Genomic DNA, 15418 nt, shown 5'->3' on the forward strand with positions numbered 1-15418 from the left:
GGTAGGCAGAACCTACAGGAGCATCGCATGAGGCAGGGACACAAGACAGAATCCCGAGAGGTCTCTGTGGCACTCGGCCTCAAGGAACGTGTTCTCCCCAAAGCAGCTGTGGTCCATGTGTTCTAAATCATTAGTGTAGGGCTTTGCATCCTGTGGGTAGAAATTTTAACCCTGGGAGTTTTGAATGTTGTAATTCCTTGTGAGGAAATGTATCTCCTGTAACTTACAAAGTCTTACAGTCACATTTTATGCCATTTTGACCTCACATTTAAGTCAGTATTAACAGTTCAGTGGCACTGCACGTGATCAGAATTTGAGATCTAATAAGAGTAATCGTGTTTTGACTTAAAGGAGAAGAGTTGTTTACTCTGTGCTCTTAGAAAGAACTGGGCTATGCATAGTTCCTGACTACATCATATTAGTTATTACTCTGCCTCTCAGTTTTTAAGCCCATATTACTACATCTTCAGCTTCAAATTAGCTGTGATCCCCATTTATTCCATCCCATACTTATTTCAAATAGATCAGTTACTTTAAAGAGTTGTTTTTAAAACTTCTTGATATAATACATTTTGGGGATAGCATTTGAGATGTAGCAGCTTTTATTTTTAGAAAGGATAAAATACCTCAAAAAGTTTTCTTCATCGAAAGCACAAAGAACAGAATTAGCCTATTTTTTCTTGTCTCACAATTTGGCTCTTGGGAAAATTAGGGAAATTCTGAAGATAATGTTCATTGTCTAGATAATGCCATCTCAAAATAAATTCTAAAGTCATTCCTATTTATCAGAATTGAAATTTCATCTCTATAAAGTACTTCAGTTAGTTCCTTAAAACGTTTGTCTTGAATGTCATCATGGACCAAAAGTGTCTGGTCTAATTATCTGGTTACTTAAGGGTAATTTTCTTTAACTCCCCTCCTTTCCCTTTGCTTATTAGCAGCACCAAATTTTTTCTAACAAAATATATTTTGATTTTTACACTTTGATTACATTTCAGGAGCAGGTTCAATTGTAGGAAAGTTTAAATGTCAAGGCTAAAAAGTGGACTTAGAAATAGCAGTGTAAAAGGTTTGATGTAAAAGGCATGAGTTGCAGCCGGTGCCTCTTCCGTGCTCTACAGGTTCTTCTGAGTTTCGGGGTCTTGAATGTGGGCTTTGTGCTGGGGCCCGCTTCCTGAAACTCAGTGGTAAAGCTTATTGGAAAGGAGCAAATTGTCTGAAACTCAGTGGTAAAGCTTATTGGAAAGGAGCAAATTGTTTCTACTTAAATTTTTCTGTTTTTATCTATCATGAGCCCAGACCAATAGTCAAAGTCACAACAATATTCCACTTTCCCTAAAAAAACGAAGCTATTTTTGTTTAATCGAGTGTTCATTTTGCTATGGTATCTTCTGAGTTGGCAACCGTGAAATTCAATATGGTACTTTTTATGAGTTGGACATGAGCCTATTAGAAATGATTTAAAAGTATGAAATTATTTCTCATGGGCTTTCAAAACAAATAAACCTTATGATGAGAAACTCTGTATAGTCTAGACATTTATTCCAGACTTGCAGAATTTATAGCATTTCCAAGTGATTAGAGACCCATTGAAAGGGCAGGGGAGAACCGATTGCTTATTAATGTCAGCAGTTATGGTACAAACAGCTTTGAGAGAAAGCCTTTTCGATTTGAAAGCTGTGTCATTAATGTGCCCAAGACTGTTCTAATATTACAGCAATATAAAATGGCACATTAATCCAGTCTTTAACAAATTGTTTTACCAGATTATTAGTGATGCAGAAATTTTATTTGACTATGACATTTTTATTGGTCATATTCACTTACAACTTTATCTCCCTGATAGTTTAGGAAGATTCCTCCTCACAGATTTCAATGACAAAGTTTTAGTATAAAAGGAAGGTTTAATAAAGAAAACTCAGAGTTTCTTTAATCTTCTTTAGAGAATCATTTTATTTTGTATAAATCCTGGCAAAGTGGACCAGTGCTTATTTTCATGGCTGTTTTTAATTTCTAGAAACATTTTTAATCACTGCCTTACTAATGTTGTGTCTGTCCTGAGAGAGAAAAGTCATTTTTAGAAGAAATCCTTCATATTATACTTGATTACCTTTGTTATCATTTTTCAAACTATTTCCTTTGGGCTAAATCAGCATGCAGCAGTCTAACGCAGATCATTACAAACCCCTTTTTCTGAGATTTTACTAATCGCTGTGAACTAAGCAAAACATTCAAGTTGGTTGCTTCAGCTACTGCAGACTGTCCACCACCCTTTCGTTCAGAATGGCTACTGACAATTAGAGGTTCTTCTTTCCTCATCTTCACAGTTTGGAGACTCCCAGCAACTGCGACTCGTTCGGATCCTGCGAAGCACCGTGATGGTCCGTGTTGGAGGTGGATGGATGGCACTGGATGAGTTCTTAGTGAAAAATGATCCCTGCCGGGGTAAGGAGATACTTCTGTCGAGATGATAACACCGTAAAAGTACATCAACTTTGTATTCATCTCCAGCATCGATGACATACTTGGATACAATTTTGGTCATTTATTACAATAGAGTGAGTGTTTCACATTGGTCTGTCAGCCTGAAAGTTCCAGAGAACTTGGGGCAGCCATGTAAAACATGTTCTTCTCATTGGCTTTTTTACTTCTCTGGGTGAATGTGACACTGGTAGGCAGGAAATACTAGACTCGATCTTCCTTATGAGATGGTCCCACCTGCAGTTTTCAAAACAAGCAATGACACCCACCAGGGAAAGGATTTCATCTGTCATTAAATAGTAGAGTGGGAGGAAAGAAAGTTGAGGTGATGAAGACTGAAGATACTGGATAGTAAAAGTGTAAAAGTGAAAGTTTTTATGAAATTAGGGGACGGTGAGGAAAGTAATACTTAAAGATTAAAAAAATAGGAACTGCTAATTTGACTCTTACTTTGAAGTGGCAGATTGGAACATTAAAAATATAAACATAGACTATAATCGTGCTCACCATGTCTACAGCCTAAGAACCTCTGGCTAGCTTTTAATTTTCCTTATTTTTTCAGATCTTATTATCAATTTTTGAATTTTTAATTGATTTACTTTACACATGATCTCAGTCTCATTTACAGAATAGGCCCATTTTTCTCTGAAAAAATAGTAAGATTTTTGTGCTTTTCCTGTGACTCGTTTTAATCCTTTTAAACAAATAAACAGCAAAAAAAATGTCTGTGCCTGCGCTGTTAGGCTCCCAACTAGGAGGTCTTCCCTGAGCCTCTTGTTTCGGTGCTGGCGTCTATTATCTTCTGTTTGTTTTGTTTTTTAAAGATTTTTTACTTATTTTTAGAGAGAGGGGAAGGGAAGGAGGAAGAGAGAGAGAAACATCCACGTGTGAGAGAGTCTCATGCCCCCAACTGGGGACCTGGCCTGAAACCCAGGCATGTGCCCTGACTGGGGATCAAATCTCTGACCTTTTGATTAACAGGCCAGCACTCAGTCCGCTGAGCCACACCAGCCAGGGGTCAGTGCCGGCATCTGAATACACAGGTGGTGTGGTGGACTGAGTTCCTGTGCGGTCAGCAGCCCCTCTGATAGGGCCACAGAGGATTGCTGCACCACCACACTCAGGAGCTCTGCTCTCTGCAGGTCAAAGACACAACCACAAATGGCAGTCAAATAACAAAAGCTCCCTTTTTGTTTTATACTTTGAAAATAATGCAGCCTAAGGTAACGTAGTTCTGTTTATGAAACAAAGAAATGAGAACATGTAGTGTTCTGTTAGCAAAGTTAGCGTGACTGTGGCAATGTCTTCCAAGTACATTTTTCTTCTTGAGTCCAACCTTCGAATGCTTGTCCTAATGCAACTCTTCTAAATTGTGCGCGCTCCAGGCTGGATGTGAGCACCCTTTGCGTATTCAACTACTGTACTTTGTTTCTTCTCCTGCTAACAGTGTTCTTTAATGTGATCGGTATCCTGTGTCATTTTTTCTAGTTCATCATCATGGGAGTAAAATGTTACGTTCGGAATCAAACTCTTCAATTACTACTACTCAGCCTACTATAGGTTGGCAACCCCTCTCTTTGCCTCTCCTCTCTTACCTTTGCTCTTTCCTACGTTTACATTCTTGCTTTAATTATTTGTTTGAAAATAACACGCTTCATCCATTGCGTATGGCTTAAGTCACATCCAACTGAGCTGGTGCTTCCAAGTTTAAATTCGGACAGTTTCACACACTTGCGGTGTGTTGCAAATGTAGGTGCTGAGGAAGTGATCAAACACATGCTAACCCGTTGCTCATTGGGTTCCTGTGGAGTGTTCTCCGTGTGCACATGTGTTTGTACGAGTGTCGCAGCACTGATTACCTCGCGGATCCTTGGGTCTGGTGTTTGTTATTGCATGTTGGTAAAACAGAGCCTTTCAAGGCATAAAATAAAAATACTAGCCGCCTCCTTTAAAGAAAAACTTGAAAGTTTATATGTTGTCGTCATGATTAACAAGCCATCTGTCCTTCTGTGTAATTCTATTGTTTAATTAATCCCAGTGTTATTAAAATGCTGGCATTCTCTTGACCTTGACAGTACATGCAAAAGACACAGTCCCTGCTTCCCTGGCTTGTCTTCTCAGTGTGCAGAAGGGGCAGCGAACCCATGTGGGCATCAGTAGCTGGTGGATTAACAATATTTTAGCATGAGCTTTCCATTTTCATGCTGACTCTTTCTTTAATAGTGGTTATTCTGGCTGGTGTCTAGTGTTAGAATAAACACTTTTTTTTTTCTTCCCCAAACTTACTTGTATCCAAAAGGAATGCATTGTAAGGGAATGCATTTACCTTTTTGTTGTGCTGAGTTGGGGTTGGCATGGCAAAGAGATGTACTTCAAATCCTCAGGGTAACATGTGGTGCCAGGTGGTTGTTCGTCCCATAAAGGATTGACCTCCTCTCTTTTTTCTTCCTCTTCTGTTTGTGGGCACTGTCGTGTGGTACGCAATCCAGCTAAAGGAAGGACGAACATGGAACTGCGGGAGAAGTTCATCTTGGCAGACGGTGCCAGTCAGGGTATGGCTGCTTTCCGGCCCCGGGGCCGAAGATCGCGGCCTTCATCGCGAGGAGCTTCGCCCAACCGATCAACGTCCATGTCCAGTCAGGCCGGCCAGGCGGCCTCCCCGCAGGTCCCTGCCACCAGCACACCCAAGGTAGGACTCGGGGAGGGAACGTCTTCCTCTTCCCATGCAGTCAAAGTCTTGAGTATACTTTTGAGTGTCTTAGGACCCTAGAATTTGTGAGCTTTCTCCATTTGTGTTTCTTCTCACAATATGGGAAATGAAGGGTTTTTAAAAATATGTATATATTTTTGCCTTATGGCCTCTAGAGAGACTGTCTCTGTAGGTGCTGCTTTGGTTACCTTTCAGATTGTTTTTCTTTGTAAAGCTTCATTCATTTTTTTGGTGTGTATGATTTGTCATCAGATCTTTTCATTCATTTTTAATTATTGTTATTCTTACTTTGAAATGTGAGTCTTGGCAATGAGTATCTTTTTCTGTGGCTTCCTTTTTGATCTGCTCTCCTTTACATTTGATTTGCCATTGTTCCATACAGATTCTCCATCCTTTAACACGCAATTACGGTAAACCATGGTTGACAAACAGCAAAATGTCAACTCCTTGTAAGCCAGCAGAGTGCTCAGACTTTTCCGTGCCATCTGCAGAGGTATCGTAAGGCCCCGGCTTCTAGTCTAACAACAGCCTTCTTTAATCGAAACTGTCACCCACTAACATCGCTTTACCTCTCCCTTAATGTATGTGCTTTAGATAATACTACATTGTTTTAATTGACTTCCATAAAATAATTATCGACCCAGCAATTCTTGGAAGGCATGAGAGTAACTGGTTAACAGTAAAGACAGTTTTTTGCTCCATTAACAAGGTCAGCTTCACATGGTCACAGCTGCAAGTGCTGTACCTCCTTTGTTTTTTTGTCATCTTACTCATACTTAAATTATTTTTCTGTCATGGGAGAGTACAATACAGGCAATCATATCCAGCCTGAAGTAAAGTTTCTTTTAGAGCTGATGGTATACTATTGCTTGGAAACATAAAAAGTACAACCAACCCCCTTTAGGTGAGAATGAGAGGCAGTGTCGTTTGCAAGAGCAATCACTTCAATTAAAAGAACATTTATTGAGTGTTTGCTATAGCCGAGGTCTTTCTGAATGTCTGTTACATTTATTGCTGCCCAAGAATGGTAACCCTTTCATTATTAGAGGGGATTTGGAGCTTTGGTATATCAAAAGTTATGTGCCATTTTCAAAAGGTATGTATATTTGTTAGACTTTAATGGTTATTATCACTCAAGCAAGCTCGAGCTTTCAATACAGCTTGATATATGGGGATAAGGTATTTAGGTGATATAAAATTTGCCGAGATTGACACATAGATCATTTACATTCAGTTGAAAGTCACCCTAAAGGACATTCTCTGTAAAATGACAAACATAGACACCAGATAAGCACATTTGATCAACAAGAATCATAGTGATTAAGGGGGGGATCCCTAAATAGCTCCTCTTGAATTAAAAGAGGTATTTCATGTTCAAGGCCAGGGTCCAGGTATAAAAGTGGTAAGTGGCTTTAGAAAGCCCTTGACGCTTTTTGTAACACTTTCTTACCTAGTATTTAATCCTCTCGTCAGTGATAACAGGCAGACAGAGAAAATCTTATTACCCTCATGCCTCAGGTGGAAATAGCATTAATGATAGGGGTTGAAATGGGACGGAATCAATCATTCTTCAACCCTTCCTCATTCCCCCGGCCCCTCTTGTCCACCTCTTCCCTCCAGTGAGAAATGTGACTGTCACACATTACATCTAGAGACGTCTGCCACTCGTGCTGGGTCTGTTGTGGCAAAAACTGAGAGCAGTTTGAGGAACCTCGAGCAACATGATTTTTAAAAATATTTAGAGCTGATATGTTAGTTCAAAGTTTTAGAAAGTAGAGAGTCCCCAAAATTAAAGTCTAAGTATGCTATTTTGATTAGTAGAAAACTGTGTTTTATTTCAAGTAGCCTAATCAGAGAAAAACCAACCAAACGAACACAACAGCCATGTACTTTTATAGAAGGGTCTTTAAAGGTGGGGCTTATAACAAGAAAATCAAAGCAACCAAGAAAGCAATGTATTCTGAGCAGAATGATTCAGGTCTTTCATGGTAATGAATTCTGCCACCTGGGGTGATACTTCGTAATTGTGGGTCCTTGCTGTCTTATGGATTCTTGAGATTCTTAGGAGTTTAACTAGATGAGAGTAGTCAGATCTTGGGAAAATCACTTCCCTCCTCAGACCTCATTTTTCACATTTGTCAAAAAAGTTATGATTAGGTGAATAGGGAGATTAATTGTGGTCATACATGTGAATATACTTTGAAAGCTTAAGTATATTATATGCATGCAAATATATAAATTCTATATTGAAATATATGTATAGAACACTTATGTACGTGAATTATGGATATTCTGTTAATGTTACAAATTTGTAACCCTGCTGTATCAAAAGGTCTTACATATGCTTTATTAAATATTTAAAACTACATAATAAAGGAACAATTAATTTTGTTAATACACACATAATTTAATTTCTTCCAGATAACTCCCTGTGACTACGAGAATCCCTACACTTCTTAGGGCATTTGTTGTTGTTTTTAACTTTGGGAGGATTGTCAAAATGTTGTAGTGAGCTATAAAAAAAATGCCATGGTTCTAGACTTACAATAAAATTTCATAGTTGTGATTGCTTTAGACAGACTCTGTGAGCTCCTGTAAGAATTTTAAAAGAATTGTCCCCAGTGTGGCCTAGGTATCTTGTGTGTAAGAACCAGAGAAGGCGACAGAGCCAAGAGACGAAGGGGCACTGTAGCAATTTATAAAACGTCACTTTCCTTGCAGTTAATGTGTTTAAATTACAGCTCTCTGGGCTTTGCTTACTTATCGTTCTATTCCTGCTGGTTCAGTTTTGCCTGGTTCCCTACGGGCCGTGCTGCAGCAGAACAGCCGAGCACAGTCTCTCAGGGGCCCGTCTCCTCTGTCTGCCAGGCAGCCAGAATCGTTGTACCAGTCTTCTCTTTAACTCGGTAGCATGTACGAACAGACTGGAAGACGCTCAAGTACTCAGTTTCATTTGTCTTTCTTTTTTCCTTGCCATCCTTTGGGGATCTCAGTTGTTGTGTTTCTCTGCAACATGAATCCATGTTCTTTAAAAGTTCCCTTTGAATTCAGGGAGAGTATAAGAAATTAGTGGAGACAAGCAGGTGGAACCCATGCCTCATTGATGAGGTCTAGTAGAGGGTTTGCAGCCGCCTGTAAAGTGTAGTTGGTGTTACGTCACAGAACACGAGCAATGTCTTGAAATCTCTTTTCACTGGTTGAATACAGGGAACACCTATACAAGGCAGCAAGCTTCGACTTCCGGGGTATTTATCAGGGAAAGGCTTCCACTCCGGGGAAGACAGTGGCTTGATCACAACTGCAGCAGCCCGAGTCCGGACACAGTTTGCTGGTGAGTGTGGTACGTTTCCTTCTTTAATGCCTTCCGCAGCATCTTCTGAAGATGAAAGTCCCCTTACTCACCTCCTCACTTGGAAGAAATTATGAGTCGATAATGCTGTACTGTATTCTTTTGAAATGACACAGAGCCTCAGCCCTACCACCAAGGTAGGGGATAAGTGAGTCATGGGGTAAATAATTAGAAAATCCCTTTTGGAAAGTTCCAGAGAAAGATGAGAACAGAAGAAAAATTATGAGAGTATCCCATGCCTTTTTTAGCTCCGAAGTCTTGGTTCTTCTATTTGGAAAATGTCCTGGGCTTTATTTTGGGTGGCTGGAAAAACCCAAGTATTATGAACCAGCACTTCTCATATTTCTCATATAAACCCCAGAACCTGGGATTCTAGGCTCAGCAAGCATGAAGCTTCTTTAAAGTTTCAAGTCTTTTAAATTCCTGTGTGCTTTCAATGACTTCTCCTTGGGCTAGACCTGCACCTAAAAGTTTGTTTCGTTTTGCACTGCACACATCTGGGTATACACACTACACTTTGGAAAGGACAACCTTTGATTATAGCTGTTTCCGTATATCTGTTTGTACTGAATGGAATCCTGTTTTAAACAGGGTAAGCCCAAACCTCAATTTCATTTGTAAACCTAGCTTTTTCTATACTGCGTCTACTTAGAGTGAGGCTGCCCTACCCTTGTGGAAGGGAGAGAGGCCATGAATCCACAGTATTTTCTGAGTGCCTACAGGGTGTCAAGAGAAATCACTGAGACCAAGGGGGCATTAGGTTGCAGGAGTCTGTTGCAGATGCACCCGTGATAAGGGTGACCCACCTCTGCCCTTTCTCCTCAGACCCCAAGAAGACTCCCAGCCGACCAGGAAGCCGAGCTGGAAGCAAGGCCGGGAGCAGGGCCAGCAGCCGCCGTGGCAGTGATGCGTCAGACTTTGACATTTCAGAAATCCAGTCCGTGTGCTCAGACGTGGAGACTGTCCCCCAGACACACAGGCCTTCGCCCCGAGCGAGTTCTCGGCCATCCACAGCCAAGCCTTCCAAAATCCCCACACCCCAGAGGAAGTCACCTGCCAGTAAATTGGACAAATCCTCAAAGAGATAGTGCAATTGGTTCCACCAAGGTCCTTCCTTGAGCATTTATTATTTAAGTTTGAAAGATGTAAAATATGATGTAGAAATTATTGTGAAATATTGCAAGAGGTGAGTTTAAAATTCTGCAGATGGCCTTATTTGTGTATTTGTCTTTTTATTTTATCTGTATAATTTTTTTGTCAGATACTCTGGGGTTAAAGTCACGTCATATGTGAGGGGGAGGATAGAGTTTAACATACACTAACATTTCTGCACTGTGCATCTCGAGTACACACTAAAATCAATTCCTGTACCTGCAGGTAAGTCCACACCCTCTGATGTAAGCCACAGCCCTCCATCGGTAGCTAACGTTAAGGATACCTCATGACTTTCTCTTGCTTTCATAAACGCTCTGAAATGCAGATAGACACACACAGATGCATTTCGATATGATTTAAATATAAACCCAAAGCTGGAGGGCAAAAAGATAAACACATCTGCACAGGTACTCAAGCTGTGTGTGACAGAGAGCAGAGAGCTCCCAGGTAGTCACTGTAAGCACTTGCCCGTGCTCTGATGTCAGGAACCTTACACCATTGCTGTGCCATTGCTTCCCATGAGGCCAGAGGTGTCCTGGATGTTAGAACTATTATACTGTAAGAATATAATTATAAAGTGCATTCATATAAATGTGAGGTTTTCTTTCGCTTGAGTGGACAGCAGCACCTGTATCATCGAACTCATTTTTGTATCAAAGCAATTTTGCTTGCAGAAAGCTATGAAATAAAACATGTCCCTTAACTACACTGCTATGGAATTAATTTTTTTCCCCCAGGGAAAAATCAGTGTATTTTTTTATGAGCAATATCAATTTGGAGTGACCAAAAAATACTTAAAAATGGGTTTATTTTGATTTCTCATCTAAAATAATCATGTTCTGGTATTATATCTATATTTAATAAATATATACATTTTAACTTATTATGTATACTCACAATAGAAAGATACTAGTATGCATTTAATAAAACATATTCACTTGAACATATGGAATACCTGATTATTTAAAGTGAACTTTTCTGTTTGTTTTTTTGTTTGTTTAAATTAAAACTTATATGTACGATATATTTTTTACTAACAATGTAACTAAGGCTAAGCTCAGGGGACATCAATTGCAGGAATATGATATTATAATAAATATATAATAAAATTACATTACCCACTAATTTACAAATATATTTAATAAGGGCCAACCGTGTGCCATCCAGTTGGTGACCTTGAGGCTGCAGGGCCCCAGCCCTCTTACATTCAAGGGGGAAAGAGTTAATAAACAAATCACCAAAAAACATGAGCTAAAACCAGGGTGACAGGGTGGCTGATTTTATGACAGTAATACAATAATAGTCTTCTGGTCTATGTACCTTTAGAAGGCAAATGATAGAATTTTCCTAAATATAAAAATGGTATCAAATATAAGTACAAGTATGGCAGATTGTTACTTTGGGCATGACAGGTCATGACTCTCTCTATAAATTTGTAAGTTTATTTCAGCAAATGGCAGCAGTGGTGTTCAGGTTCAAGGGGAAGTACTGTGTGTTCCCCGCGCGGCCTTTTTCATGGAGGCCAAGGCAAAAGAGACTGGAATTCCCACTGACGGAAATTAGGTGCCACTTTTAAGTGATAGTAATTCCTTCTCTCTGAAAGCATGGGTCTCAGGTGGTAGCCTTGATGGGAAGGGTAATTCTAACCTAAGAGATCACATGCTATGATGCATGCATTTGAGTATAAGCCTGTCACCCAAGAAGACAGCTGAAATTGTTGTTATTCCTTTGGTGCCTTTGCATGTGATCCCGTTTCTACTTCAAAGACAAATTTAAGAGAATGATTTTATCTCAGCCCTTTTGAATACCACCCCTGTTAAAGACCTAGGGGTTTTACTTTTTTTTTTTTTTTTTAGTAATAAAATAACCTCTTGGAGAAAAATATGTGGTTTAAAAATTTCAGAGAAATCTTAAGGAACTGCTCCTAGTTATCAGCAATTGCCCTCAGGGGTAGCTTTTCAAACTCTGATGCCTCACTCATACTGTTTCATCTTGAACTAATCCTGGAGCCTTAGGCCGAGTTCAGAAAAGTCCTGCAGTTTCAGTGAACACAGCAGGCACACACACCTCTACTCCTCAACGCATTTCTGTCCTTTACCTTTTCTTTTTACGTTTTCTTTTTCCTTCCTGCCTGCCTTAAAGAAAAAACAAACTTTGGAATGAATCTCAGTTCTAAATATTTTAGTGTAAATATTGGTTCTGTTAAGAGAGGAATTTAGGCATATTAAAATTTTTAAGAGTTTATTTGAGCAAAACCTGATTGGAATCGGGTAGCTCCAAACCGGAAGTGCTTAGGGGTACTCCACTAACAGGAGCTCAGAGACAGACTTGTAGAAAGAAAATGCAGGAGCAAAGCCAGGAAATTATGGATGGGCTATACAGCTTTAAAGCCTAGTTGGCTGGCTGTGCACCTTTGTCCTTAGCGGTTTGATTTTGTGACCTTGAGGAATTTACAGGCTTAGCTTTGGGTTTGCTTACATAGACTACAGTCCACCATGGCGTTGGAGCCACCTCTGTGTAATGGCCTCCTCATTGAACACTTTCAGGTTAAAAGTTCTCCACTGTGGCCATGGTAATTCAAGATGATCTTTGGTAAGGTTAGCCTGCTTGTTTAGCTTTGAAACAAAGTATTATATCACCTGAGGCCCCTCGCTGACCCCAGCCTGGTTTCTGTGCCGGACCCTGTCCACCCCCCCGGACTGGTCCGACCTCAGCTGGTTTCCCTACACAGACAGGAAGAGAAATGCTTCAATTAAGTCTGAAATCACAAAACACAAAGGCTGTGGACCAGGGATCAGAGGGAGACTTAGGCGCCACCCCCAGAGGCAGCTCCAGAAAGCAGGCGCTCCTGCGGCCCAACACGTACCTTTGCTGGTTCCTCCTAGCTATGGGGGCGCAGACTGGGGACCCCTTTGGTTTCCTCTTCAGACACCGGAACTCTCAAAACATAAACATATTAAAGTTTGTGAGAGTTTGAGCAGAAATCAATTTGAATCCAGCAGTGCCAAGCCAGAAGTGGTTAGGAGGGCTCCCCTTACCCAGCTGGAGCTAGGGAGAGACCTTTATAGTGGAATTTACTTACTGGCCACAGTTTAAAGACTAGTTGGCTGCTTCTGGAGTTTGCCCCTTAGCGTTTTGATTTCCTAACCTTGAAGCCTTTACAGGCTTAAATTTGGGGTTGCTCACCTGAGCAGTCGCAGCATTAGAGCCACCTCGGCCCAAGGGTCTCCCTGTTTATTTAACAGTTCTTAATCATTAGAGAATCGGGATCATGGAGTAGACTTTTGTGTCTTAAAAACTCAAACGACTAATTCTTATGTATTGCTACCTCCTTTTCAAATAATAGGATATTCTTTTTTTGTACCAGTGCAGAAGTAGACAGGCCTGGACAGATCTCAGGTCTGGTTCCTTTGGTAGCAAATCTGGGTCAAAGGGCCCCGGAAGTGCCCTGTTGGCCGGAGGGAGGTTGACCTGTGAAAATGAAACGGAAAAAAGTCTGGGAAAGGATGTTGTTTTCCTTATTTTGATCATTTTAAAACTTGTTAATATTTGCAACAATAAAAATTGTAATGAGCTGCAGTTGTTTTCTCCTTTTAACAAAGTGTTTTGAAACGCATGTGCTTTACTGTGAAATGGGTGGTCTGGTGTCACCCACCAATGCATTTGCAAGTGCCCAAGCTATTGTGTCTGATGACACTGCCTTAGACTCCACCTTCTCTGCCAGTTGTGTTAGTCTTCTCTGGTGGCGTATTTCCATCAATAAAAGTTTTTCGAGCAAACACTTCTAATGAATGTACATTAATTTCTTTGAAGTTATTATTTGCATATATTCATTATTAACCAATTTCTCAAGGCTCAGTACAATCTTGGAGTGAAATTTATCTTTAATGACATTGACATAGGTGTACCTACATATTTTTTTCTAGAAATGTATTTATTTCATCAAGATTTTCAAGTGCATTTACAGAGTTGTGCAAAGGAGCCTCTTTATGGTTTTTTAAAATTTCCTGTTTTGGTGGTTTTTCCATTCTACATTAACATTATGTGTTTGTTTGCTTCCCTTTTTTATTAATTAGGTTTGCAGTTTGTCTGTTTGATTATTTTTAATATATTTTATTGATTATGCTATTACAGTTGTCCCATTTTCCCCCTTTATTACCATCTGCCCTGCATACCCTCTCCCATCCGCATCCCCCCCTTTAGTTCATGTCCATGAAATTATATGTTGCCCATGGATCATACATGTAAGTTCTTTGGCTTCCACATTTCCTATATTATTCTTAGTCTTTGGTGAGTTTTTTGGCCAAATTTTTATCAAATCTGATTAGATCCACCCTGGTTTAACTCACGATGTGGCTGATAAAAGGCTTGTTCCAGAAGCATCATCTTTGCCATTTTCTTAGTTGTTTTTTTCATTGTGTCTTCAATCCATGTTGATTTTTAAAAATGTGCAGGGATCTATATAAGCCATATTTTGTAAAGATTACTTAGTGAAAAAGAGATAAAATATGTAATCTCACCCGGGTTGGTATAAATAATCTGCAGTCTACTGCACGTGCTGAAAGCAAACTAGGAGTTTGGGAGCTGTTGGGACACCCACTGTCCTCATGTCACCTCAGATACTGAGCATGAGAGGACACTGGGGATGTCCCTGAAGGACAGGCACCAGCGTCAGTCTGTAGTAAATGTTCATGAAGGTCAATTTGCTGCTCCTCCTTTTAGATGGAATGTAAATATAAGTTGACATCTTATTTTTTTCCCCATATCCTATGGGTTCACCTTTCACTCATCCTGTTTTGAGGATCACTACTGAATCGATCCTTAACTGTCACATTATTGTTCTATACTATTTTCTTCTTTCTCCTGTTTCTCAGCCATCTTTGTGAACGGGGTAAAGGAAGTTTATAAAGTTCTTTTCCCCTCTGCTCCTAGTTGTTCAACAATGCACATGTGTGCTCGGGGTTACGTGTAATTGCAGGCATACCTCGTTGTATTGTGCTTCTCTTTGTTGTGCCTCACAGGTGTTGCGTTTTTTAACAAACTGAAGGCAAGATCCTCCACCAGCGAAAAGGTCACGACTTGTTCTGTCGTGGTATTCGCTTTATTACAATGGTCTGGAACTCACCTGACGGTGTCTCTGAGGTATGCCATGTAGTCCTGGTTAGCTAGTCTCCAAAAATTCAGTAGGGGTGTGGGGGATAAGCCACAGTTTAGTTCTGGCCCTTGTTACCTCTCACCTGTGCTACTATAATGGCCACCTGTTTAGATAAGTCTCCTCCTCATTTCCAGAGTTACCTCCAGACATCAGTTTGGAGAAATGGACATCAGAGAGAGGGGCCTGCCTTTGATCTGAAGGACTGGAAGAAAGGGTGATTAAGGTGGGACAAGAGAAGCTGAGGGAGTTACCCTGAAGTGACTTAACTATTGTCGGCAAAGTAGATGTGCCCTGCTTGGCGTTGAGGAGACGGTTATAGTTTAATGTATTTGAGTTGAGCAGAGATGGTTTGTAAGAGCTGAGACCATGAGTTTATAGTTGCCCTGATCTGCAGGGTGCGGCCTGATGTACAAACAGAGGGCAGGAAGTTTGTTGATCCAGAGCCAGGGTTTTTCCAGCCAGGCTCAACAGAAAGCAAGGGATTGGAGCAATGGAAGGGAGCAGAGGGCGAAGGATGGGTCGTTACATCAGATTCAGGTGTTAGGTACCCAGCAAAAAAAGGTCTGGG

General features: G+C 40.4%; 1 protein-coding gene across 20 annotated transcripts in view; it reads left to right on the top strand.

Moving 5' to 3' along the window:
• Positions 1–13476, top strand: part of DST (dystonin) — a 453023-nt gene extending 439547 nt beyond the window's left edge. For 7 of the 20 annotated variants that reach the window (XM_053664968.1, XM_053664970.1, XM_053664975.1 and 4 more), the window contains 6 exons: positions 2328–2445; positions 3970–4041; positions 4971–5170; positions 5574–5684; positions 8399–8531; positions 9366–13476. In XM_053664968.1, the coding sequence (XP_053520943.1) occupies positions 2328–2445; positions 3970–4041; positions 4971–5170; positions 5574–5684; positions 8399–8531; positions 9366–9628 (897 nt within the window). In that variant the 3' untranslated portion in view covers positions 9629–13476. The remainder of the gene's footprint in view (positions 1–2327; positions 2446–3969; positions 4042–4970; positions 5171–5573; positions 5685–8398; positions 8532–9365) is intronic. The other 13 variants (XM_053664967.1, XM_053664980.1, XM_037136423.2 and 10 more) reach the window with 5 other exon arrangements.
• The last annotated feature ends 1942 nt before the right edge of the window (positions 13477–15418 follow it).

Source organism: Artibeus jamaicensis, unplaced genomic scaffold (genome assembly GCF_021234435.1).
Source record: "Artibeus jamaicensis isolate MK-2021 breed Jamaican fruit bat unplaced genomic scaffold, CSHL_Jam_final contig_388, whole genome shotgun sequence".
NCBI lineage: Eukaryota > Metazoa > Chordata > Mammalia > Chiroptera > Phyllostomidae > Artibeus > Artibeus jamaicensis.